Source organism: Rattus norvegicus, chromosome 8 (genome assembly GCF_021556685.1).
Source record: "Rattus norvegicus strain SHRSP/BbbUtx chromosome 8, alternate assembly SHRSP_T2T, whole genome shotgun sequence".
Lineage (NCBI taxonomy): Eukaryota > Metazoa > Chordata > Mammalia > Rodentia > Muridae > Rattus > Rattus norvegicus.
In genome coordinates this window covers 97,134,032-97,159,880 of record NC_141541.1, presented here as the reverse complement: position 1 = coordinate 97,159,880, position 25,849 = coordinate 97,134,032, and the positions used below count along the sequence as shown (strand labels likewise).

The 25,849-nt window shown below is 39.4% G+C and overlaps 1 protein-coding gene and 1 pseudogene across 16 annotated transcripts in view; one reads left to right on the top strand and one right to left on the bottom strand.

Annotated features, from left to right (window-relative positions):
- Positions 1 to 25,849, top strand: part of Snx14 (sorting nexin 14) — an 82,694-nt gene that overhangs the window by 27,038 nt on the left and 29,807 nt on the right. For 8 of the 15 annotated variants that reach the window (XR_015626668.1, XR_015626667.1, XR_015626672.1 and 5 more), the window contains 12 exon segments: positions 3,544 to 3,628; positions 6,474 to 6,630; positions 8,461 to 8,536; positions 9,053 to 9,097; positions 9,187 to 9,267; positions 9,358 to 9,472; positions 10,202 to 10,357; positions 11,320 to 11,444; positions 11,624 to 11,682; positions 15,076 to 15,208; positions 22,305 to 22,506; positions 24,817 to 24,900. Coding sequence is in view for 8 of the 15 variants with exons in the window: in XM_087562249.1 (XP_087418375.1) it covers positions 3,544 to 3,628; positions 6,474 to 6,630; positions 8,461 to 8,536; positions 9,053 to 9,097; positions 9,187 to 9,267; positions 9,358 to 9,472; positions 10,202 to 10,357; positions 11,320 to 11,444; positions 11,624 to 11,682; positions 15,076 to 15,208; positions 22,305 to 22,506; positions 24,817 to 24,900 (1,318 nt within the window). In the remaining 7 variants the exon portion in view is untranslated. 15 annotated transcript variants of the gene reach the window in all.
- Positions 20,448 to 20,772, bottom strand: LOC134480214 (myosin light polypeptide 6-like; annotated as a pseudogene). Its single transcript, XR_015627924.1, has one exon. The product of XR_015627924.1 is annotated as a myosin light polypeptide 6-like, transcript variant X2 (transcript).

Here is a 25,849-nt window from a genome sequence, read left to right as displayed (position 1 = left end):
GATTAATATACTAATAACATAGCCATGAAAAATCACTGTATAGAGTAATACTTACTTACAAAGGAATACTTCTTTAAATAGCAAACAGAAGATGCTGGAAAATAATATGTGTCACAGTTTTTATTTTCAGAAGAGAAAAAAAGCTCACAAATTAAGCATGTTTAAGACTTAAGATATCCCGGGGCTGGAGAGACGGCTCAGCAGGTTAAGAGCACTAGCTGCGCGCAAGGCCCTGGGTTCAGTCCCCAGCTCCGAAAAAAAGAACCACAAAAAAAAAAAAAAAAAAAAAAAAAAAAAAAGCACTAGCTGCTCTTCCAGAGGTCCTGAGTTCAATTCCTAGGAACCACATGGTGGCTCACAACCATCTGTAGTGGGATCTGATGCCCTCTTCTTGTATGTCTGAAGAGAGTTGAGTGACAGTGTACTCACATACATAAAATAAATAAATAAATTAAAAAAAAAAAGACTTAAGCTATCCCTACCACAATTCACAATTAATGCTGGCTGTAGTGGTGTGAAGATGCTAAGTCCTAGGTCTTTTCATTTACTGTATATTTGCCTTAATTGTGTGTGTGTGTGTGTGCGTGTGTGTGTGTGCATGTGTGTGTGTGTGCGTGTGTGTGTGCGTGTGTGTGCGCGTGTGTGTGTGTCTGTGTGTGTGCGTGTGTGTGTCTGTGTGTGTGTGTGCGTGTGTGTGTCTGTGTGTGTGCGTGTGTGTGTGTGTCTGTGTGTGTGTGTGTGTGTGCGCGTGTGTGTCTGTGTGTGTGCGTGTGTGTGTGTCTGTGTGTGTGTGCGTGTGTGTGTGTGTCTCTGTGTGTGTGCGTGTGTGTGTGTCTGTGTGTGCGTGTGTGTGTGTGTCTGTGTGTGTTTGTCTGTGTGTGTGTGTGTGTGTGTGTGTGTGTGTGTGTGTTATGAAAGATTTTTTTTTTTTTTTTGTTCTTTTTTTTTTTCGGAGCTGGGGACCGAACCCAGGGGTGTGTGTGTTATGTTTATTTGTTGTCTCAACTTTGGGATCTTCCTACCTCATCCTCCTGAGTACTGGCATTATGCATCTTCATGCTTGACATGTTCATGATTAAAACAAAGCTAAGGGCTTGGGGATTTAGCTCAGTGGTAGAGTGCTTACCTAGGAAGCACAAGGCCCTGGGTTCGGTCCCCAGCTCCGAAAAAAAGAACCAAAAAAAAAAAAAAAAAACAAAGCTAAGAGATATTAATCGTGTTGCTTTAAAAATAGTTCTGGAGCAACTGTTTCATAATCAACTAAATGTAATAAACCGTTCATTAAGGATAACACTAAGATTGAGTTGAGGAATGGCTCAGCCAGTAAAATTTTTGCCGTGTGAGCTTGAGGGCCTGAATTCAGATTTCCAGCACCTCACAAAAGCTGGTTGATGCAGAGTGTACCTGTAAGGTTAGCACTGGGTGCAGGTACAGGAGATCCCTGGGGTGTGTTGGCCTGCCCGCCGAGCCAAAAGTGGTGAACATCATGTTCCATGAGAGAAACTGTTTCAAAAATTAGATGAAGTGTGGTAGTGTCAGTCTCCTGCCCCCTCCTGTATGTGTACACACACACACACACACACACATACACACACACACACACAGGAGGAAGGAGAAAAGGGATGGAGAGAGATCAGATGATTGATGATACCTCATTTAAATAACAACTTTAAACTATTCTTCGAATGATTTAATTAGTAGTGCTAGTAGAAGCAAGTGTTAGGCTTTGAACTAGCCTAGAGATTCTACAACAGTAGTACATTGTACTTGCAGTGTGATACTTACATACACAAGTACATACATAGGTTCTTTTTTCTTCTGTCTTTTTCTTACCTTGTTTTGAAAGGTCTTACTATATATATGCCCCAGGCTGGTCTCAAACTTGCAGTCCTCCTGCCTCAGCCTCTACAGTGTTGAGATTATAGATGTGCACTAACCATTGTACTCTATTTTTGATAGCAGTTTTATTGATATGTAGCACATATGTTTCATCCACTTAAAGTATAGGATTTATTGGCCTTTATAATATTTTCAAAGTTCTGCATACAATTCCTATACAATCAATTTCAGACTATTTTTGTTATCTGAAAAGAGACCTTGTGTGTTCGCCATAACACCCCATCTGCTCACATCACCAACAGTCATTCTGCTCCCTGTGTTTCTGGATATGTAAGATGTAAATGGAATCATTTAATACCTGTCCCTTTGTGGCATTTCATTCTCCTTGCATGATGTTTTCTAGATTAATTTCTATTGTTATATTGTAGCATATAGCTGCACTTTAGTTTTTGATGACTGAATATACTATAATTCATTATTTTTCAGTTGATGTATACTGGCTTACTTTCAGCTTAAGTCTCAGTAAGATTTATATTTTGATAGTTATGTTTTCATTAACCTTGAGTCTGTGTTTAAGAGTATAATTAAGTGCTTTGTGAGATAGAGCCCTCTGTTTCGTTCGTCCAGGAGCTGGCTGCCAGAATGTTTTCCGAAGTGGCTGCAACGTTTGCATTGCCACGCCTAGGTGTGTGAACATGCTCCTTCCACTTTCTTGCCAGAGTTAGTTACCCTCACTCTCTTTTGTTATTTGTACTCTTTTTTGAGGTAGGTTCTCCCTAATTGTTCCAAGTTAGCCTTAGACTTGTAGATCTCCTCTTGTAGTCATCCTCCTGGATGACTGGCATGTGTGGTCACGCCCTCTGCATCACTGTACTTACCTAGCCTTGGGCGAGTGAACAGTGCTATGTAACTGGTCTGCAGGGTCCTGATGCCAGGGATGCTGAGCATCCTTCCATTTGCTTATTGGCTGTGGTAGATCTTTAAAGAAATGTTCATTCAAATCTTTGCCTCCTAGTATTTATTTTATTTAAAGTAGACACTTTGTCTTAGAGTTTTACTGCTGTGAACAGGCACCATGACCAATGTAAGTCTTATAAAGGGCAGCATTCAACTGGGGCTGGCTTACAGGTTCAGAGGTTCAGTCTATTATCATCAAGGCTGGAGCATGGTAGCATCCAGGCAGGCATGGTGTAGGAGGAGCTGAGAGGTCTACATCTTCATCTGAAGGCTGCTAGCAGAACACAGGCTCCCGGACAGCTAGGAGTAGGGTATTAAAGCCCACACCTGCAAGGCCACACCTATTCTAACAAGGCCACATCTCCCAACAGTGCCATTCCCTGGGCCAGGCCTATACAAACCGTCACATACTTTAAAATTATGTATATTTTGTGATATAAATGATGTTAGACCATGTCAGTTTAGTATGGAATAAGTAAGACAAGATAGTTAACATGTCCACTATCTCAGATGTGTGTGTGTGTGTGTGTGTGTGTGTGTGTGTGTGTGTGTGTGTGTGTGTGGTGAGAGCAGTTTTGAAGTATAGCTGTGTAGTCTCTGCTATTACATATTCTAACCAATTATACCCCACTGTTCTGTTCTTGATTTTAGTCCTATTTAGCTCCATTCTGGTATTGTAAATAAAACGCCTTTGCCATTCCAATTTAGTAAGTATTTTTTAAGTCTTATTTTTGTTCATTTTTCTAGGTCGATATTCCATCTATTATAACCAAGAAACTATTAAAAGCAGCAATGAAACATATAGAAGTGATTGTTAAAGCAAGACAGAAAGGTAACACAGTTTTCTGTGGTAGTTGGAGAGATTTTGTTTATACATCAGCTTTCATTTAAAAATATATATGTGAGTACTTACTCATGCTATCTACAGAATCTTTGAGAATATCTTTAAAAAAAAAACAAACCAGTTTTTTTTTTTTGATTGAAAACTGTCCTTTGGTCTGCTCTTATCACTCATGTCCCTTTCCTGGTTCTATGATTTCTGCAGTTTCAGAAAGTTCTAGATCTTCCTGTATATTACTACCATGTATCATGTTTGTTCTCCATAAAACAGTTCTTCTGTTAATTCCCTGCCTCTCCTTTTAAAGTTACTATAGGCCCTTTGCTGACATGATTTACACCGAACCTTGAATGAGGAAATGTTGACTAAGGACTTTCCTTGCTCTAAAATCAACCCTGGGAGCTGGGTGTGATAGTATATATTTTAAATTTTAGCATCCAGAAGGTTGAAGCAGGGGGCTCTCTATGAGTTTGAGGCTAGGCTGGTATTGGCAGCCATGACTACATAGTGAGATATTGTCTCAAAGCAACAGCAACAAAAAGAATTTTACCCTTGGGCTGGAGAGGTCGCTCAGTAATTAAGAGCACATATAGCTCTTGTAGAGGACCCAAGTTAACTTCTCATTAACCATGTCAGGAGGCTTACCACTTGCAGTCCAGCTCCAGGGGCTCCAAGGTCCTATTCTGAACTCTGAAGGCATTTGTACTTAAGTGCACATACCCACACACAAACACATACATATACACATAATTTAAAAATAATAGAAATAAATATATTTTGAAAAGAATTTTACCAAGAGAGATGGCTTAGAGGTTAAGAACATTGGCTACTCTTTCAGAGGAATTAGGTTCGATTCCAAGAACCCACAGAGTAGCTCATGGTCATCTGTAACTTTAATCCCAGGGTTTCCAGTGTCCCCTTCTGGCCTCTTTGGGTACAAGCCACATGAGTAAAAATTACTTTACCTTTAAAACACCTTGAAATGAATGAGCTTAAAAGATTTTACATTTGCATAGTATAATAATTTATTTATTCGATTGGTTTGATTTGAGACAGGGTCTTCTGTAGCTTGGGCTGGGTTTGAACTTGCTATGCACCCAATGCTGTAACTTCTGATTCTCTTGCCTTCACCTCCCTTGCATTGCAAGGATGCATCACCATGCCTGACTATAAAGTACATTAAAATCCCTGTCTTTTCACCGGCAAAAAATATACAAGAGGTGGCATCTTTGTAGCAGTTTTGTAAAAGGTGCTTTACTGTCAGAGGAAACACAGGACAAAGTGTGAGTAGTCTTGACTTTTCCTCAGTGTCAGACAGTCAGAATCACATCTATTTCAGACATGTTTCTTTCTTCTTGTTGTTTTAAATAGTCCATCTTTGTACTTGACTAGATATTCTTATCTTCCACACATTTAGTGGCTTTCAGCACCTTGTATAATATATTCTATTTAAATATTTTCATTATTTGTAGACAGTCTTCCAGCAACATAATTAATTTCTTCACTTCATCAAAAATCTGTAATAAATTATTCTTTCAACTGAAGATTTTATCCTAGCATGACAAAGTTTAACATATGAAAACAAATGCTTCTTTTATTTTTCTGAATAATACATTTCAGAAAGTCATATAACATCCTTCAATATACAGTGATAATTGCACAACAAGAAAGCTAGATTTCTCTTCTTCTGTCTTACTCAGACTTCCCTCAAACAACCTAACTCTCTTCCAGAGGTGAATGACAGACTGGTTTCTGTTTCTTAATAAGCAATAAAAAGCTAGTGCTCTTCTTCATCTTTTCTTTTAAGATTTTTTTATTTATATAAGTACACTTTTGCTGTCTTCAGACACACCAGAAGAGAGCATCTGATCCCATTACAGAGGGTTGTGAGCCACCATGTGGTTGCTGGGATTTGAACTCAGGACCTCTGCAAGAGCAGTCAGTGCTGCTCTTAACCACTGAGCCATCTCTCCAGCCCTTGCCTTCATCTTTTCAATGGTTACTTTTGGTTACTCAGTTATCTCTCTTGTATACTGTGATCTGGCTAAAAAGTGCAGCACCTAGCTGAACTTTTTCTGGATGATATTGATATAAAAATAGGAAAGAATTCTTTTGTCTACTAGGACATATTTTCTTTTTTTTTTTTTCTTTTCTTTTTTTCGGAGCTGGGGACCGAAGGACATATTTTCTATAGTTCCCCTTGTCCCACTTAAGTCATTTGAAGTATGCAGAAGTCATGAGTTTAAATTCTTATTGCTCAGGGAAGGGGACTCAGAAAATGAGTTTATTCCAAAGTAAGTGTCTTAGTCAATGTTCTGTTGCTATGAGTAGGTACTAGAATCACAGGAACTCTTATAAAGGAAAACATTTAGTTGGGATTGACTCACAGTTCAGAGGTTTAATCTATTACCATCATGGCAGGAAGCATGGTGGCATGTAGGCAGACACATTGCAAGAGAAGGAGCTGAGAGTTTTACATCTGCATTGGTAGGGAGCAGGAAGAGAGACACTGGGCCTGGCTTAATTTTTGAAACATTAAAGGCCCTCCCAGTGACACTTCTCACAAGGCCACACCTCCTAATCCCTGTCAGATGTCACCACTTGCTAATGAACATTCAGATTAAGAGCCTGTGGGGTCATCCCTATTTAAACTACCATATAAGTAAGTCCATGGAGGAGGAGAAACTCTTCCTTTATGTCTTATTTCTGAAAAATTTTCCATTTGTATTCAGAAAGCAGGGGCTAGGAGAGGAATGATGTTACATGGTCTGTATGCTAATGGAAATAAAGTAATTTAATATATCATAACTCATTCAATATTTTTTATTGTTATTTATAGTAAAAAACACGGAGTATTTACAGCAAGCTGCTTTAGAAGAATATGGTCCAGATCTTCATGTGGCTTTGAGAAGTCGAAGAGATGAATTACAGTATTTAAGGAAACTTACTGAGTTACTTTTTCCTTATATTTTGCCTCCTAAAGCAACAGACTGCAGGTATAAATGCACTAGAAAATATCATGGTAGTATTGTATATGTATATAATGAATATATATAGCATATATTGTATGTGTATTACTGTTTTATTATGATAAGGCTTCACTAAAACTTGGTACAAATTTCTGGTATGAATAGTTTGTCACTTGAGAATAGGTTGGTCAGATGTTAAAATGTCAATTTAGTTGCTGAGTATTTGAAGTGTGTTGTATGGCCTTAGAATTTGTTATTAAAAAACTGACTTTAGAAATCAAAGATAAATGAATGCAATTAATTTTATTTGAAATCCTTGTGCTTTATTTTCTTGGTGTTCCTTTTTAAAGACAAGCCCACTATGCTTCTTATAGACAGAAACCCTTAGGGCATACTCTGCAGACAAGTTTGGGTTTTAAGCTGTCCAGCTGGAAAGAGTAATTAGGGGGTCTGTCCTTCTGTTCCCCCTTCTGGAGAAGTGTACATGGATTTTGCCCATAAATTACCTCATTACCCTTACCCTGATAATTCTTAGAGGGAAAACTGTGGCTCATTCTTTCCTCTCTCTCCTCCTTTCTTTCTGCTCTACTCTATCCCCTCTCTATTCCATTCAGTTCATTAGACAGGGCCACACTATGTAGTGTTCCCTACCTGCTTTGTCTCCCGGGTTAGGATTGTAGGTCTTTGATACCACGCCCAGCTCAGCGATGTGCTTGAAATCACTAGATGATACCAAAATACATTTTGGCAGAGGTATTTTAGTGTTTTGATTAAGCTGTCTTTAGCTGGGTGTGCCCCTGTAATCTCCTGTATGTAGGTGCCTGAGCAGAGGGCACATTTGAAAATCCTTCTTGGGCAACATACTGAGCTCCTCCATTATAAAGAAGCCTTTAGTCTAATCTGTCTTATTAACTAACGTCTCCTTAGTCCTAGGGAGCGTGCTGTTGAATATACCCTTCACAAACAGTTTTCTGGTGTGCGTTGTTAAAGAGTAAAGCCAGGACCTTGTACGTGCTACTCAGTTGCTCATACATCTCCAGATGTAGACATGGATATATAAAGATATCAAAGATTCTAGAAGGAACAGTGCTCTGATGTCTTCCTACTCAGTCCCTCTCGTAAGAAAGTACTCATTTCCTTTAAACAGTAGTCCTTTAGCAAAAGAACACAAGTCCAAGTGTGTGATGCTACAGCAGAAGCCTTGTCTGGACACTTGTGAAAATGCAGAGCTGTATGGCCCATTCTTGTCCCACGGAATTTTAATCTGACTTTTTTGGATGGGCAGGTGTGTAATGCTCTTCCACTGAGCTATATTCCTAGCCCCATAATTTTCTCTTTTCTTTCCTTTCCTTCCCTTTCCTTTCCTTTCCTTCCCTTTCCTTTCCTTTCCTTTTCTTTTCTCTCCTTTTTTCTTTTCTTTTCTCTTCTCTTCTTTTCTTTTCTCTCTTCTCTTTCCTTCCCTTCTTTTCTCTTCTCTTCTTTCCTTTTCTTTTCTCTCCTTTTTTCTTTTCTCTTCTCTTCTTTTCTCTTCTCTTCTCTTCTTTTCTCTTCTCTTCCTTTCTTTTCTTTTCTTTTCTGTCTCTACCTACCTACCTACCTACCTACCTACCTACCTACCTACCTAAAGGGTTTCATAGTACAGCCCTATACCTGGCCTGGAACTTGCTGTGTAGACCAGGTTAGCCTTGAACTAAGATCCAATTGCTTCTGCCTCCCCAGTGCTGGGATTAAAGGCATGTGCTATCATGTCCAGCCCCATAATTTCATTTTAATATGGTCTTTAGTTAGTTCAGAAGTCCTTGAAAATGAGGAACTCGTGTAAATCACTAAATATTGAATTATTGCTTCTATTTCCAGATCCCTGACATTACTTATAAGAGAGATTCTATCTGGTTCTGTGTTTCTTCCTTCTTTGGATTTCCTAGCTGATCCAGTAAGATTAAATTTTTTCTTTTTTCTTTTTATAAAATACACTTGAATTACTATTTGACCATTTCGTGTGTGTGGTACAGTGTTTTGAAATGTGTGCCTATTCAAGTGCCCATTACCATTACCTTCCAAAGTGTTGGTCTTAACAAAAGGAAACCCTGTAAACTGTACACTCACGAACAGTGATTCCTTATTCCCCCTTGAGTCCTTGGCTATTGTAAACATACTTTAGCATTCCTTTCCGTGTCAAGTCTCTGTAATAATCCTTTCTACGTGCGTGTCACATTTCACTTAATTATTCGTCCTTTGATGGACACTTTAACAGTTCTGACTTTGTTCAGAGAGCTACTACCTTTGACTCTAGTTCTTTAGGAGTCTTCTGTAATACATGTATACAAATATTTAGCCAGTCACTGTGCTGATTATTTTTCTAGCAAACTTGATAGTGTGAAAGTTCTGAGAATTCTTGGCAGAATGTAACAATGGCTTGTTTTGACCCGTGTCTCTTCCTTCCCGTTAGGATACCGTCAATCATTTGCTTATCATCTTCATAGATGACAGCCCTGTGAGTATTGAGCATACTGCGACACTCGGAACTGTGTGTACCAAGTCTAGTGTGAATTTTACTGAATTGATAATCCTGTTTCTTTAAAGCCTGAAAAAGCAACTGAGCCAGCTTCCCCCTTGGTTCCATTCCTGCAGAAATTTGCTGAACCTAGAAATAAAAAACCATCTGTGAGTGTTTTCAGCATTAATGTTTTAAGGTAACAGTTTTAGGATACATTTATGTATCTTTAACTTATTCTTCCTCTCCGTTGTGACAAGGTGCTGAAGTTAGAATTGAAACAAATCAGAGAACAACAAGATCTTTTGTTTCGCTTTATGAACTTCCTGAAACAAGAAGGAGCCGTGCACGTCCTGCAGTTCTGTCTGACTGTTGGTGAGGCTTCGTGCGCATTTCACTAGTGACTTCTTCACGCTTCTTAGTGCTTTGGGTATTTAGAGCAGATCTGATGTCCCAGACTAAATTTCATCTGCTAGGTATTTGGAGAGTGACTGCATTTCTCCAGCTGTCTATTCCTTTCTAGGTGGGGCATGACCCTATCATTGCCTGCAGTCAGATCCTAGCAGCAGAAAAGAATCTCTAAAAATCCAACATAGTGATGCTGTGTGAAAGACCACACAGTCCAAATCAGCACCACTTTGTCATCATTGTTAGGAGTGCCAAGCTGTGATATCACTCATTGGAGTCGTGAGAAATTCTATGAGCTGTATTTTCATTATTACTTTGTGAGCTATCAGATTTTAAAATATTGAAAGACTTTGGTATAAGAAACTAATCCAATATGTTCTTTATAGAAAATTTTATAAATACGCTTACTATTCTGTTGTAGCAAATTTGTATTGCAAACCATTTTTATATATTTTATATTAACATAAAAATCTTGTTGAATTTGTTTTTTTCTGAATATTCTATTCTCAAGTCCTTTTCTAAAAGCTTAAAATACTTTGTTGAATTTGTTTTTTTCTGAATATTCTATTCTCAAGTCCTTTTCTAAAAGCTTAAAATACTTTGATTGTATTTTCTGCTTTTAGTTAGAATACAAATATGAAATTTTTATGAAAGCATTTATATTAACTTTTTTCTTAATCTTTCTCTGATTTGTAGAGGAATTTAATGATAGAATTTTGCGGCCAGAGTTATCAAACGATGAAATGCTCTCTCTGCATGAGGAATTGCAGAAGATTTATAAGACATACTGCTTGGACGAAAGTATTGACAAAATCCGGTTTGATCCCTTCATTGTAGAGGAGATCCAAAGAAGTAAGTCAGTCAGTGAGGACAATGTGGGTAGGCAGCTTCGTTTTCTTCAAAGAGTAATTTACACGTTTATTTATTTGAGTGAGGGTCCTCTCACTATACAGGCCTGGATAGCCTCGAATTCACTTTATTATAGACCAGATTGGCCTCAAACTCAGAGATTTGTCTGCCTCTGCCTCCCTGTGCTGGGATTAAAGCATGAGTCACCATACCTGGCATTTATTCCTTTAATTATTTTCAAGTGTGTGTGTGTGTGTGTGTGTGTGTGTGTGTGTGTGTGTGTCTGTGTGTGTGTCTGTGTGTCTGTGTGTCTGTGTGTCCGAGTGTGTACATGCGCACAGGGGCCCTTGGAGGGCAGAGGCTTTGGAGCCCTCCAGTACTGATGGTTGTGAGCTGCCTACATGGTTTGGTAGCTGAACTCCAGTCCTTTGCAAGAGCAGTCATTCACTCTTGAGTGCGTCACATACATTTTAGTCACTCCAGCAGCTGTTAAGATGCTTAAAAAAGGACATAGATACTTAGAGCTCTCTTATACACTTTCTTAGTGTAAAAAGTGTTTTTCACACACTTACTTTACTGACAAGATTAAAGCTTTGAGGAAGAGAAGTGTTCACTCTAAACATAACTGAGGCAGGCATAAAGTGAATGTCTGTAATCTTAGCACTGGAGGTGGAGGCAGGAAGATCCTGTGTTCAAGGACAGCCTACACTACAAGGAAGTTCCACTTGAGTCTGGCTGCCTTCTGGGACCCTGACACTCAAGAGTCCATAAACTAAAACAACTCATGGAACTAATGTTTCTCCTAGCTGGAGGTGGATTCTCCTCATTTCTCTTTCTAGTACGATTTCCTGTGTAGGAGTTTCTATTAACATAGTTTGCATGTTTGTTCCACATAGTGAAATTTAAATGAATGTTACATTTCTGTTATTCAGAAATAATGTGTACAATTGAATTATTTTAAATAGTTGCTGAAGGCCCATACATAGATGTTGTGAAGCTGCAAACTATGCGATGTCTTTTTGAAGCATATGAGCATGTTCTTTCCCTCTTGGAGAATGTGTTCACCCCTATGTTCTGCCACAGCGACGAGGTAAGCCAGGCTTCCCACAGAGGACTTGAGATACTTCAGAGTGGCCCAGATAGTGTTGGGTAAATGATTTAAGTAGTAAAATAAATTTTTAAAAAAGCAAGATTAAAGAAAGATAAAGTAGTTTATTTCAATGTCAAGTACTGGTTTTGTTAATCCTAATTGGGTTTATGGTTTTCAAGTATTTCAGGCAACTCTTAAGAGGTGCAGAATCGCCCACACGAAATTCCAAATTCAATAGGTAGGTATATTTACCTCTGGGTATGTACTGGTTTAACTTGCTGTTGCCGACTATTATCTGATAGCATTGTCTTTATCAACTGTTTGCATGAATGAACTCCACCTGCTAGATGAATGTCAGTCAAAGGCTTCAGTGGTGGAAAGCCCTCTTTGCCCCTTTGAGAACACCTGATATCTTTTGCCCACCTTTTTCTAGTTTTAAAATATAAAAAAGGCAGATTGGACATATAGATAATTATACAGCCATTTAAGGTATGTTTTTACCTAACTTTATAGTTAGCTGTCACACTTAAGAGAACTCTGCTTCTCTGATGCTCAATGCATCTCTTACCTAAATGGAATCATTACAAGAGTTTACTAACTCTTCTAATTCGAAATTAAATTGGAAATTTAGAGTAGCCAGAAAATTTGCTGTTAAATGACTGAAAGTATTTAAAGTAGTTTTTATTTTTTGATTTGTTTATATTTTGTTTACTTCTATTTTAAACTTTTAGTGCAGATAGCTAATTCTGACCCACCTTATTGTGTATTCAAAGCACAGTTCTGTAGGAATGTATTTTTTAGCTTCAAGTATTTAAACGGTTGTGTTGTGTTGTTTGTTTGCTTGGGGTTGAATCTAGGGCATCATGCATACTAGGCAAACTATTACTATTGATGTTCTTAGCCCCTCTAAGGCACCATGCCTGGAAAACCACTCATTTTTACCTCAAGCTAAAAATGTGTTAAGACTCATAAATGTCCATCTAACATGGACACAATTCTGTACTGAAAAATCTGAGCTTGTGTTTGTTAGTTTAGTCTCTGTCTATTTTCTGCTGGGTCAAATGGTATAGGTAAGGAAAAGAACGTGCTGAATGATTTCCTTACATACTGTTTCAGAAACATTAGTAATCTCGATCATGTACACCCAAACAGCCACAAGCTGTTCTTTCTTCCCTGTATTTGGTACTCATAAGGATTTCTTCCTTTTGCAAAGGTGAATGCTATCCACTTGTATAACTTTGAAACTTTGTTTGATTTTGTATTCTAAAGTGAAACATATTTAATGTCTGGGCTTTCTCTTTCTCCTCCTCTCCTCATATAATCTCACATATCTGATATTGCAGAGGTAGCCTAAGTTTGGATGATTTCCGGTAAGTCTTGAGCATGTGATTCTTTTTTACAGCATAAATTGTCTGTTTTAATCTAGAGCGTTCACTTCATGCAACCTAGGTGCAACTAAAAAGGAAAAATAGGAAGCACAGTGATGTCCCTGTCTTTATACAAATTATTTAGAATAAAGTTTTTAAGTGAATGTCTACTTCGGTTTTAGGACACTCCCCTCCCCTCAACTTCCCCTACTCCCAATTTCTCTTTGTAGCCCTGGCTGTCTTGGAACTTGTTCTGTAAACTGGGTTGGCCTTGAATTCAGAGATCCACCTGCCTCTGCCTCTTGAGGGCTGGGATTAATGGTGTGCACCACCACTGCCTGGCTCTTAGGAATATTTTTGAAATAATAATATATAATTATGAAATAAGATGTTCTGATATTACTAAGATATTTTTATTATTTATTTACCAGTGTCTTTTTTTTTTTTTTTGGTTCTTTTTTTCGGAGCTGGGGACCGAACCCAGGGCCTTGTGCTTTTACCAGTGTCTTTTAAGACTGGTTAACTCCCTTTAGGGATAAGAAGGGTTGCTGAATAATTTTTAGAATTAATTGTAATTTAAAGCGCTGTGGGTTTTACCTTTGCCACAGGTAAATATAATGGTATTTCTGTGGCTCTAGGCATAATCACAGATGAGACTTTTGAAAAAAGTTATAGTTCGAAACCTATATTGTTTTATAATCTCTAAATCCTAGAGTCTGGAGTGGTCTGTGTAGGGTCTAGAAATTTTAGTATTTTTATTTTCATCCAGAAATAATATGGTCATCAGAGCTTGTAATACTAAAACTTTTACTTAAAAAATAAGCCTGCATGCTTGCTTTTTAACTGCATGATTGTTTAGATAAAAATAGTCTAGCTTGTTTTTAGTACTATTTGTGACTTACTAATAGTTTTCGATCTTTAAAATAAGTTTGATTTGTTACAAAGACATGATCTTGAAGTATGAAATGATCTTGTTACAGTAAGTGTGGTATCTTTGAAACGTGATCCATTTTTTTTATATCTCTAGTTGTTGAATTATTGCAAAAGATACGTTTTTATATAGGAATAGTAACTTCTGTTGAGTTAAAATATTCTAAGCAAATGGTCAGGTTTTACAATAGTCTCTGGTTGGATCTTTGGTGGTGGTAGCACTCAAATTTTAAATTAGATAAAAGTTAACCGTTTGTTTTACCAGAACAGAGCATTTGGCTCTAATGGGTCAGTTTTGCTGCTTTTGGTCTTTCCTTTTTTTCTTTCTAGCTATTTCTGCTTTTGGAAATTCATATTTGAAAAAAATTGTAAAACTAGTGTTTAATATTTATGGCAGAACAGGCTGCCTGCTTGGGACTGTGCATGCTTTTCTTCTTTCCATCACTGCTGACCTTTCTCCCTGGCATCCATCCGTCTGTCTGTCTGTCTGCCTGCCTGCCTGCCCACCCATCTATCTTCTATCTTCCTTCCTTCCTTCCTTCCTTCCTTCTTCCTTTTCTTTTGTATTACTTTGAAGCCAAGTATATTTATTTTATACCTGATTCCCTTTTGAATATGAGATTATAAAACTGAACTTACTTTAGCATTTGTTATAGAGGTGAATTTTTTTATTAAGCTTTATCTGAAAAATGTGATAGGAAGATTATAGTTTTATAATTTTATATTGTATTATTATTTTAGTGATTCAGTGCTTCTAAGTCAGTGGTTTTCAATCTGTGGACCACAACTCCTTTGACAAGCCTCTATCTCAAATATTTACCTTACAATTCATGACAGTAGCAAGTTACAGTTATGAAATGGGAATGGGTATAATTTAAGGTGGGTGGGAGTCAGCGCAACATGAGGAACTGTATTAAGGGTTGCAGCATAGTAACATTGAGAACCACTGCTCTAAATAGATGTACAGATTTTAAAAATTGCTTGACAGATTCATGCATGTGCATATTCTGACAAAATTCTGTGGTAATGAAAACTGTGTACCAGTAGGGGGCTATCTTTCAAAATTTTAGTTCAGTTAAGGTTTTGAAGTTAGCATTAGCTAAATTTCAAATGTTTGTCAGTAAACTCTGTCTCATGAATTTATACAAGGAATTTAATATTCTAACAGATTTGGCTCCTGGATGTTGAGACTTAATCAGTAACTGAAAACTCTAAACTTTGTTAATCTTCCTCCACTTTACCATTTTAAAGCTAGTTAGCTTTTTCTTTGATACTGTATGTAGTAGATGCTGATAATTTGCTATATACCTGATGCGTATTTGTTTAATATTTAGAAGCACACAAAAAAGAGGAGAATCGTTCGGAATCAGCAGAATAGGCAGCAAAATTAAAGGTGTATTCAAGAGCACCACCATGGAGGGGGCAGTGCTGCCTAGTTACGGCGTGGCTGAAGGCGAAGATGACTTTGTGAGTGAGAATTCTTCAGTGAAAAAGTTCACTTCAGCACGCGTGCAGTTTTCTGGTTACTATAGCACTAAGTGTGGGTGTGCTAGCTCGTATTTCCTGTCTTTTATTTTCTCCCTTCAGGCTTCCTTTGTGTGTACATGTTCATTCTTTTTTTTTTTTTTTAAATTTTATTTTTAATTTTTTTATTATTATTTTTTTTTTATTAACTTGAGTATTTCTTATATACATTTCAAGTGTTATTCCCTTTCCCGGTTTCCGGGCAAACATCCCCCTCCCCCCTCCCCTTCCTTATGGGTGTCCCCCTCCCAACCCTCCCCCCATTGTCGCCCTCCCCCCATAGTCTAGTTCACTGGGGGTTCAGTCTTAGCAGGACCCAGGGCTTCCCCTTCCACTGGTGCTCTTACTAGGATATTCATTGCTACCTATGGGGTCAGAGTCCAGGGTCAGTCCATGTATAGTATTTAGGTAGTGGCTTAGTCCCTGGAAGCTCTGGTTGCTTGACATTGTTGTACTTTTGGGGTCTCGAGCCCCTTCAAGCTCTTCCAGTTCTTTCTCTGATTCCTTCAACGGGGGACCTATTCTCAGTTCAGTGGTTTGCTGCTGGCATTAGCCTCTGTATTTGCTGTATTCTGGCTGTGTCTCTCAGGAGCGATCTACATCCGGCTCCTGTCGGTCTGCACTTCTTTGCTTCATCCATCTTGTCTAATTGGGTGGCTGTATATGTATGGGCCACCTGTGGGGCAGGCTCTGAATGGGTGTTCCTTCAGTCTCTGTTTTAATCTTTGCCTCTCCCTTCCCAGCCAAGGGTATTCTTTTTCCTCATTTAAAGAAGGAGTGACGCATTCACATTTTGATCATCCGTCTTGAGTTTCGTTTGTTCTAGGGATCTAGGGTAATTCAAGCATTTGGGCTAATAGCCACTTATCAATGAGTGCATACCATTTCTGTGATTGGGTTAGCTCACTCAGGATGATATTTTCCAGTTCCAACCATTTGCCTACGAATTTCATAAACTCGTTGTTTTTGATAGCTGAGTAATATTCCATTGTGTAGATGTACCACATTTTCTGTATCCATTCCTCTGTTGAAGGGCATCTGGGTTCTTTCCATTTTCTGGCTATTATAAATAAGGCTGCGATGAACATAGTGGAGCACGTGTCTCTTTTATATGTTGAGGCATCTTTTGGGTATATGCCCAAGAGAGGTATAGCTGGATCCTCAGGCAGTTCAATGTCCAATTTTCTGAGGAACCTCCAGACTGATTTCCAGAATGGTTTTACCAGTCTGCAATCCCACCAACAATGGAGGAGTGTTCCTCTTTCTCCACATCCTCGCCAGCATCTGCTGTCACCTGAGTTTTTGATCTTAGCCATTCTCACTGGTGTGAGGTGAAATCTCAGGGTTGTTTTGATTTGCATTTCCCTTATGACTAAAGATGTTGAACATTTCTTTAGGTGTTTCTCAGCCATTCGGCATTCCTCAGCTGTGAATTCTTTGTTTAGCTCTGAACCCCATTTTTTAATAGGGTTATTTGTTTCCCTGCGGTCTAACTTCTTGAGTTCTTTGTATATTTTGGATATAAGGCCTCTATTTGTTGTAGGATTGGTAAAGATCTTTTCCCAATCTGTTGGACATGTTCATTCTTATCATTGGTTTTGTAGTTTCGGTGAACTTACCCCATTAAAACCCTTTCCTTGGGGTTGGGGATTTAGCTCAGTGGTAGAGCGCTTGCCTAGGAAGCGCAAGGCCCTGGGTTCGGTCCCCAGCTCCGAAAAAAAGAACCAAAAAAACCCCCAAAAAACCAAAAAAAACCAAAACCCTTTCCTTAGACCCCCTTGTTGCTTACTACAGAAAGTAAGCAAAGGCATTTCTAGTAGTCAGACAATTCACTACTCTGTGTGTGTGTGTGTGTGTGTGTGTGTGTGTGTGTGTGTGTGTGTGTGTGTGTTGGAGTGCACATGTGTATGGAGTGGGTGCATGTGTATGTGTATGTATGTTTGTATGGATATGTGTGTACATGTGTGTGGAGGCTAGAGGACTAAGGAAAGTGCCATTCATCAGGCATGGTGCACCGCTTTGTTTTCCACCCTGAGAGTGTGTGTATGTGTTGTACATGTGAGGACAACTTGGCAGGAGTCACTTCTCTCCTTGCCACCATGTGAGTCCTGGTGATCACCAGGCTTAGCAGCAAGCCCCTTTATAAGGCATCTTCCTCCCTCCGTCCCTCCCTCCCTTCCTTCCTTCCTTCCTTCCTTCCTTCCTTCCTTCCTTCCTTCCTTCCTTCCTATGTATTTGAGACAAGGTCTCTCACTGACCTGATCTCATCAAGTAGGTTAGACTGACATGCCATTGAGACCCAAGGATCTGCAAATGTCTCCCTCCCTAGTGTGGGGACTATAAGCCTTCACCACTGTGCACAACTTTTTTTCTTTTTTTGTAAACAGAATTTGTCACTCTGGCATAGTGGTGCATACCTTTTATCCCATTACTCAGAAGGCAGAGCCAGGGAAATTTCTAAGTTTGAGACTATCGTGGTTGTACAGAGTGAGTTCCAGGACAGACAGAGCTACATAGTGAGGCCCTGTCTCAAAACAGACACAAAAATCAGTCAGTCAGTCAGTCAGTCAGTCAGTCAGTCAGTCAGGGTCTGTCTTACTGTGTAGCCCTGGCTGGCCTGGTTCTCATTATGTAGAGTCAGGTTGGCTTTGCCTGGCCTCTCGAGTGCTGGGACTAACAGCATAGGAAACCATGCCTGGTTCGCAGGTCTTTTATACAGGTTCTGTGGATTTAACTTAGGTTCTTTTGCTTGCTAGGCAGGCACTTCCTTGAAAGAGGTCCTTGAAAGAGGCATCCCGCTAGCCCTTCACTGACTTTTCACTGGGCTTTTGTTTCAGTCCTGATGTTATCTCTTCCCAGCCGTACACTTCAGGGTTGTTTGTGGTTTTTTTTTTTTTTTTTTTTTTGGTTCTTTTTTTTTCGGAGCTAGGGACCAAACCCAGGGCCTTGCGCTTCCTAGGTAAGCGCTCTACCACTGAGCTAAATCCCCAGCCCCTGTTTGTGTAGTTATTAGAAGCCTTAATTTCCCACAGCTTACACTGTGGAACTTTAGGCTCCAGGCCTCATCCTAGGCCGTTTGACAAGACACCTCGTTCACGTGTATTTGTACTTCCCTCCTCCTGCTTTTGTGCCTTTCTGTGACTTTGCACATGCAGTCCCACTTCATGGTTCTTTTCTTCTATTCTCTACACAGAAAACTTGACAATCACCTTTTAAAATTCACCTGATGTTCATAAACCTTTCCTTAAGCTACCAATAGAACCAAGCATTTTCTCTTTGTGCCCTTAATACTGTTATTGTTATTATTATTTTGAATATATTATTTGATTATCACATGGCGATTTTACAAATTTATAGTATAGAGTATAAGCAATATATATGTGTAAGTGATCCATATATGTAGGTGCATGTGTGGAGGCCAGAGCACTAAGGTGCCATTTATCAGGCATGGTGCACTCTGTGATCAGGGTAATTGGTATGCCTGACTCCTGATGCTTTTCTTTTTTCATTTTGAAAACATTCAAGATATTCTGTAAAAGTAACTTTTATTCACCCGATTTAATTTCATTGTGACCTCTGAGGCCCACTGCCCCCATCTGCTAACCTAGGCCTAGTCTTGGAGGCTGCTGGCCTCCGTACAATGTACTGTAGGCCTAGAATGTTTTCAGCCTCCGAGACTCACTGCTGAACAAGCTCACCCTTTCCAGCTCTTTCTGAGCTCTAGTTAGCTGGTAACTCATCTGTTCTGGCTCTAAACTCTTCTTCAAACTGACTGATTCACGTTGGTTTCTCCCGCTTTTGGCTGAGTTGCTCTGCGTGGCCTCACACTAACTTTGCCAATCTGCTGTAATCTTCTGGGTCCTCATTCTCTGGCTGGTTCTGTCTTCACCTGTGTCCAGCTTGTTTTGTCTGCCACCTGTCTCTGTACACCTCTCCCAGTAAGACTGTCCCCCTTCTCGGCACTGCTCTCTTCTAAGTAGCTTCCCTTTCCTCTCTCTTCTCATGAGAGCTGGGCATTTCCTAGTCTCAAATTTTTCTCTGATTTGTTACTTTGCCACTCAATTAGTCATCACTTTCAAGCATGGCTGCTTTCTTCTACAAATTAATTTTATCTTCTTTATTTGGGATTAAAGGTGAGTACTAAGGGCGTGCCTGTATACCAGTCAGAGTAGCCATGTTGCTGGATTAAAATCCCACTACAATGTTCTGAACTAGTTATTTTGAAGTGATTATTAGTGAACATAGTCAAGTCACTGTATTATTTCCAAAGAAAGCACAAGTGGGAGGGTACTAAGGATGATGCTACTTAGAGTTTAGAAGACGGAGTAGGCCATACCGCTGATCTATCACTGGCCACACACAATACTGTGCTGGTTAGGAGCTGTGGGACCTTGAGACTCGTTTCCTGGGAATTGCTAGTCTCCCTGGCTTGTGATTTGAAAAGTCAAAATGATATTTGGCAGTGATACCTGCTTGTTATGTGAGTTTAGGCAAATTGCCTAGTTTTGTTGTGGTTTCCTTCCTTTACAATGTGAAAGGGGACCTTCCTGTCTGTCATACTTGGGGTACAGTTAGGGAATCAGTCTGTATGAGGCAGTAAGAACAGTCCTTTCCTGTAGTAAGCACTGTGCCCACTCTACCACACTGTGCATGTTGGAGCACACTACCAAGGCTCATAGATATACCATAGCTGTGTGGACACGAGATACGGTTATATATCACTTAGGTAACTGCCTAAGGAATGAAAGCCTGGTTTGTAAGATTGTGTCAGGCTGAGGCAGGAGAATCGTGTTCAAGGCCAACCAGAGCTGAAGTGAGACCTTGTCTCAAAATAGCAATGGCAAAATTATTGGAACTATCTATCTGAAAATATGCTTTTTGTCCAAGTTCAAAACTAATTTACTGATAAATTTCTGGAACCTAGTATAACCTTCAATAACCTGACAGGTAAGTGCATATTGGAAAGGTAAACATAGGAGACTTTACTCTTCCCCCCTCCCCCCCCCCTCTCTTTCTTTCTTTCTTTTTTTTTTTTTTTTGCAAAGAGAGCAAATTTTATTTGGTGAAGGCAAACATCATCCAAAAGAAACCAGACGGGCAAGGCGCTATGATAAGGGAGCCTCTGGGGCCACACAGGAATCTCACACTGGGCAAGGAGCAGGCTCAGGGTACATAAATGTCCTCAGCCATTCAGCACCATCTGGACGAGCTCTTCATAGCTGATGCAACCGTCGCTGTCCTCATGCCCTGCCATCTCTGCTTCTTCCTCTGCCATCTTCTCGCCCAGTGTGACTAGGACATGACAGTGCCGTTCCCTTCCTTGTCAAGCACACAAAGGCCTTTAACAAAATCCCCGTAGGTTCCCTGGTGCTTGCTCTTGGCCACGGTCTGTAGTGTGGGCAGGAAGTGCTCAAAGTCCAGCACCTTCACACTCATCTCATCGCTCTTGGGGTTCCCAGGACCTTGAGCACCTCTGTGTTGGTAGAGTTCTGGCCCAGGGCCCACATCACATCCCCGCACTGGCTGTACAGGGTCTTGCCGTTGCCCGTTTGGTCAAACAACTGGAAAGCCTCCTTGAATTGTGTGTTCTGGTCCTCAGTGAAGTCACACGTCTTGGCTGCTGAGCTCTGCGGGACCTTTTTCTTGACTTTTACTATTTTTCTTGACTTTTACTATTTCTTAGGTTGAGAAGCTCAGCTAGCCTTTTATTTCTGTCAGCTTTACTTCCCACAGTCTTTGAAACAAAACAAAACAAAAAATACTTAGTTTCCTTTATTAACATTTTGCCTAGGTATTGTGGTATCTACCCATAATCTCGGCATCCTCCTGAAGCCAGCCTAGGCCATGTGGCTTAGATACCCTGTCTTAAAAAGCAGACACATAAATCAGATGAATGTATTATTTATACTAATTGTCCCCTTTAACATAACATGACTAATAGATGTCTAGGTGCCCAGAGACTCAGAAAGATGTAAATGAACTATGCTTATAGGTAGTTCTTTTTAAAAGGAATTATTTTGCTTTTAGATATTAAATGAAATTATAGACGTTTGTGATTTTAGAAGCAAGGAGATAAGAAATCTAAATTCACCAGGAATGGTAATCCAAGCACTTAGGAGGCAGAAGCTAATGCATCTATGTGAGTTCAAGGTCATCCTGGTTACATGCAGTTCCAGAACAGCCAGGGTTGTTCCACATACAGAAAACAAAGGTGGGGGAGCACCTTATAGAAGGAGGGGGGGGGATGGGATAGAGGGTTTCCAGAGGGGAACCAGGGAAGGGGATAACATTTGAAATGTAAAGAAAATTTCTAATAAAAGAAAAGAAAAAAGAAAAAAACCTAATTCTGTAGAAGTACATTTTTTTCCAAATTGTACCTTCTTTACTGTTACAGTGACTATATTTAGACTGCCTTTTCTGTTTAAAATATTAGTTGAAGTAAATGTTTTCAGGAATAGAGTTACTTTTCAAAATTGTTTCATGGGTCATTGCAGAAATACATTGCCAAACTTGAGAAAGGCTGTGCTACCATGGGGCAGGCATACGTCACAGGTGCAGCTCATCTGTGTCACTGCATCAAGGCGTGGGGTCATCTGTGAACCTCTGTACTCTGACCTGAAGGATTTTTATTTATCTTCACATTTGAACTTTTTTATTTGCCTCTTTTAAATATTTGCCACCATCTCTGATGTGCCTCCTCTCTACTTCCTTTTATACTTTGGCCACAAATGATATGCAGCACGGGGGTCATGCTGAGAGCTTGCTCAGTGTACCAGTTTTAAAGTTAATTAATTAGCTAATTAATTAATTAATTTTATGCCAGACCACAGTTTTCTTTCCCCCCTCTCCTCCTAGTCCCCTCCTCTACTCCTCCTCTACCCAAGTTTAACATTTTATCTTTACTTTTCATAAGAAAATTCTATATCACCTATTTTCCTAAGTTAAAGAAATCAAATTAATCCACTACTTGACGGTCGTCTCGCATGCTATAGTGTAGGATGTATGGGAAGCATGAGTTCAGCATGGTAACCTTTTCCAGATTGAAGAAGGAATTGTGGTACTGGAGGATGACTCTCCTGTAGAAGCCGTGAGCACACCTAACACTCCTCGGAACCTCGCCGCGTGGAAAATTAGCATTCCGTATGTAGACTTTTTTGAGGATCCCTCCTCTGAAAGGAAGGAGAAGAAGGAGAGAATTCCTGTGTTTTGTATTGATGTTGAAAGAAACGATAGGCGAGCAGGTAAAAGTTCTGAGCCTTTTTAAGATGTCCATGTGTCTGTCTTTACTGAGTGTAAACTTGTTGTGTGTAACTATTGATCGTGTCCAGAACAGACACAGAATGAAAGCTTACTGTTTCCTGGGTCACCTGTTATCACTTAGCTCATTTGTTCAGCCCACACTGAATGGGTTCCTGATAGGTACCTTAGAGCCCAACAAGGAATCTTACATGAAGTTCTTTTATTATTTTGCTTTTTTTTTTATCTTTATTAACTTGAGTATTTCTTATTTACATTTCGACTGTTATTCCCCTTCCCGGTTTCCAGGCCAACATCCCCCTAACCCCCGCCCTCCCCTTCTATATGGGCTTCCCCTCCCCATCCTCCCCCCCATTACTACCCTCCCCCAGCAATCACGTTCACTGGGGGTTCAGTCTTGGCAGGACCAAGGGTTTCCCCTTCCACTGGTGCCCTTATTTTGCTTTTTAAGATTTATTTATTTTTATCTTGTGTGTTAGAGTTTTGCCTGTATGTTTATATGTATGTGCCTGGCCTATAACTGGAGTTACGAGTGGTTATAAACCACCCTGTGGGTGCTGGGAACCAAACCCGGGTCATCAGGAAGAGCAGCCAGTGGTGGCAGCCACTGAGCCCTGTCTCTGGTCCTTCTTCTTACTGTTTGGTTGCCATCATCATTAATTATTGTGCTTAGTTATTATTGATACATTTACCACTACACTGAATATTACATGAACTTACTTACCACAGTAGTGTGTATGTAAGTAGATGGCCCACATAGAGAGGTCACTGTGGACATTGGTCTTCCTTCTACCCTATGGTTCCCAGCTATCAAGCTTGGGTCATCAGCTGTCCTGAGCCGTCTCTCCAGCTCTTGTATCATACCAGTTTTAACAGCCTTTTCATTCCACATTCTTTTCTTTGAATTTTAACCATTTTTTAAATTTAGTTTTTCGTACAATATATTTTGATCATGTGTTTTCCCCTCCCGCATCTGTCCCACCTTCCTACTCCCACCCCACTTTGTCAATGGCTAAATAGAATTGCATGAATCATGATTAGACACAACTCTCCCAATTGTCTTCCTTTTTGCTGTCTGTCCTTTGACTGTCTCAGGTGTGGTTGTAATCGAGAAGTGGATAGCACTGACAGCACAGTAACCATTGCCACTCGGCTTGGTTGAGTGTAAAAGGAAACACATCCAGTGTAAAAGGGCACACAAAGTCTTGAACATTTTAGGACTGACAATAGAAACTTAAACACTCAGGAAGGGGAAGCGTCTGTAAGGTAAGAAAGGGAACGGCAGCGGTTTTTAGACTACGTTAACTGAGTAGCAGTGAAACTAATTCTAGATCAGGAACACGGAGTACAGAGTGAGGAGCAGATGATTCCCAGTAGCTGGCTGTGGTGCTTCCTGTCATAACTATGTAGCAGGCAGGCTCTGACTCGGTCCAGGTCAGGGGCAGTGTTTATTTAATGATGGCACAGCAAGGTCATTGTCCTGACTGTACTCTGATTTGTGCTCGGGGCCTCATGTGGACTGGCCATATACTGACTTTTTGGACAAACATTTTTAATTTCTATGCCCTATTTTTAAAAATTTGGCCTAATAATTAAAATGTAAACCAAGTCTAAAAAGCAACTGTTGTCATGAGCATTACAGAGGCCTCAGGAGGCATGACCTGCGTTTTCAACCTTTGCTGCACTGATTTCTTTGGGCAGGGAAGTTGAGTTTCCAGGTCTTACAGGCTGGTGAAATGACTCAGGGTAAGAGAAGGTGCTTGCTGCCAAGTTTGGCAGCCTGACTTAGAACTCTGAAACCCACGTGTAGAAAGAGAAAATTGACTCCCAGAAGCTGTCTTCTGCTTAGGAGACAGACACAGAAACAGGCAGATCTCTTGAGTTTGAGACTAGCTTGATATACAGAGCAAGTTCCAGAACAACCAGGACTACACAGAGAAACCCTGTTCTCAAGAAACCAAAAAAAAAAAAAAAAAAAAAAAAAGTGAAAATATACTAATCAACACACAAAACACACAAAAATAAATAATTTATAAATTTTAAAAATAGCAATTGTATACTTTTAAAAATTCCTGACAGCTTTATGATTCTATTATCGAAAACCACCTGTTTTTTGACATCATAAAAAATGAAATTTATCAATCTCTTCTAGATAATTTAGAATTAAAGTATGGGATGAAATATGATTATGTGATACCTAAAATAAACATCACAATGTAATATCCTCCATTTTAGTATTATTAATGTTTTACATTTTGTAGCATGTTATAAATTTGCTTGTTTTTAATTTACAGTTGGACATGAGCCTGAACATTGGTCTGTCTATAGAAGATATCTTGAATTCTATGTACTTGAATCAAAACTAACAGAATTTCACGGTATGTGGCTCATTTATAAAACACATAATTCAACGATTGGCCTTCTTAAAAGTTCTTATTCCAGATTTTTTTACTTTAAGTGTACCAGTTGATGTTGATAGTTGTATATAGTTCTGTTGAAATAAGAATGTTGGTTTTCTAGTTTTTTTTCTTATCTATATCTAAAGTTTTTACAGTGTGCATTGACTTTGTTTTTAATGATAAGAGTTTAAAGGCAACTGTTTGTATATTATAAAAAGTACTATTTAGTTTACTTTTTGTTTATTATATTGATGTGGCAAAGAATTGGCATTTTAGTTGTGTTAAGTATCCATGTTCCTGCTGTTAGCCATGAACTGTTTTCTTAGTTTTAGATACAGCAATGAAGCCTGTAATTTGTTTCTTTCATTGGTAGGTCAATTGTTAAAGAAGACTTCTTTTTTGTTCCAGCTTTCCTTATTCATAACCCATTTGTTTTAGTTAACATTTCTAGCCACTTTGCAATTAAGTTGATGAGGTTTTTTTCTTTCTTTTTTTATTGTATCCTAAATTTTTTAATACCAGGAAAGCTTTGTGGAGAGTCTCCTAATTCATGTTGACTCTGAATTGACGGGGCCACAGGCCTTCTTTACCCTAGAACTGAGTCCTTGATGAGGTGATTATAGGAAAATAAAGGAACACACACTCTTACTGCATAGTTTTGCTTGGAGTTTGAGTGTGAGCTTGTATACAGGCTTGTGCCAGTCAGGTGCATGGTTCCCTTGTCTATTGTTTCTCTGAGAACTTTGGATTTTGATTTAAGGCTGAAAGAAGATAATTTACTCCATACTTTAAACTCCTGTTTTGAGCCAGGTGGTAGTGGTGGTGCACACCTTTAATCCCAGCATTCAGGAGGCAGATCTCTGAGTTCAAGGCCAGCCTTGTCTATGGAGCTAGTTCCAGGTCAGCCAGGGCTCCACAAAGAAACATT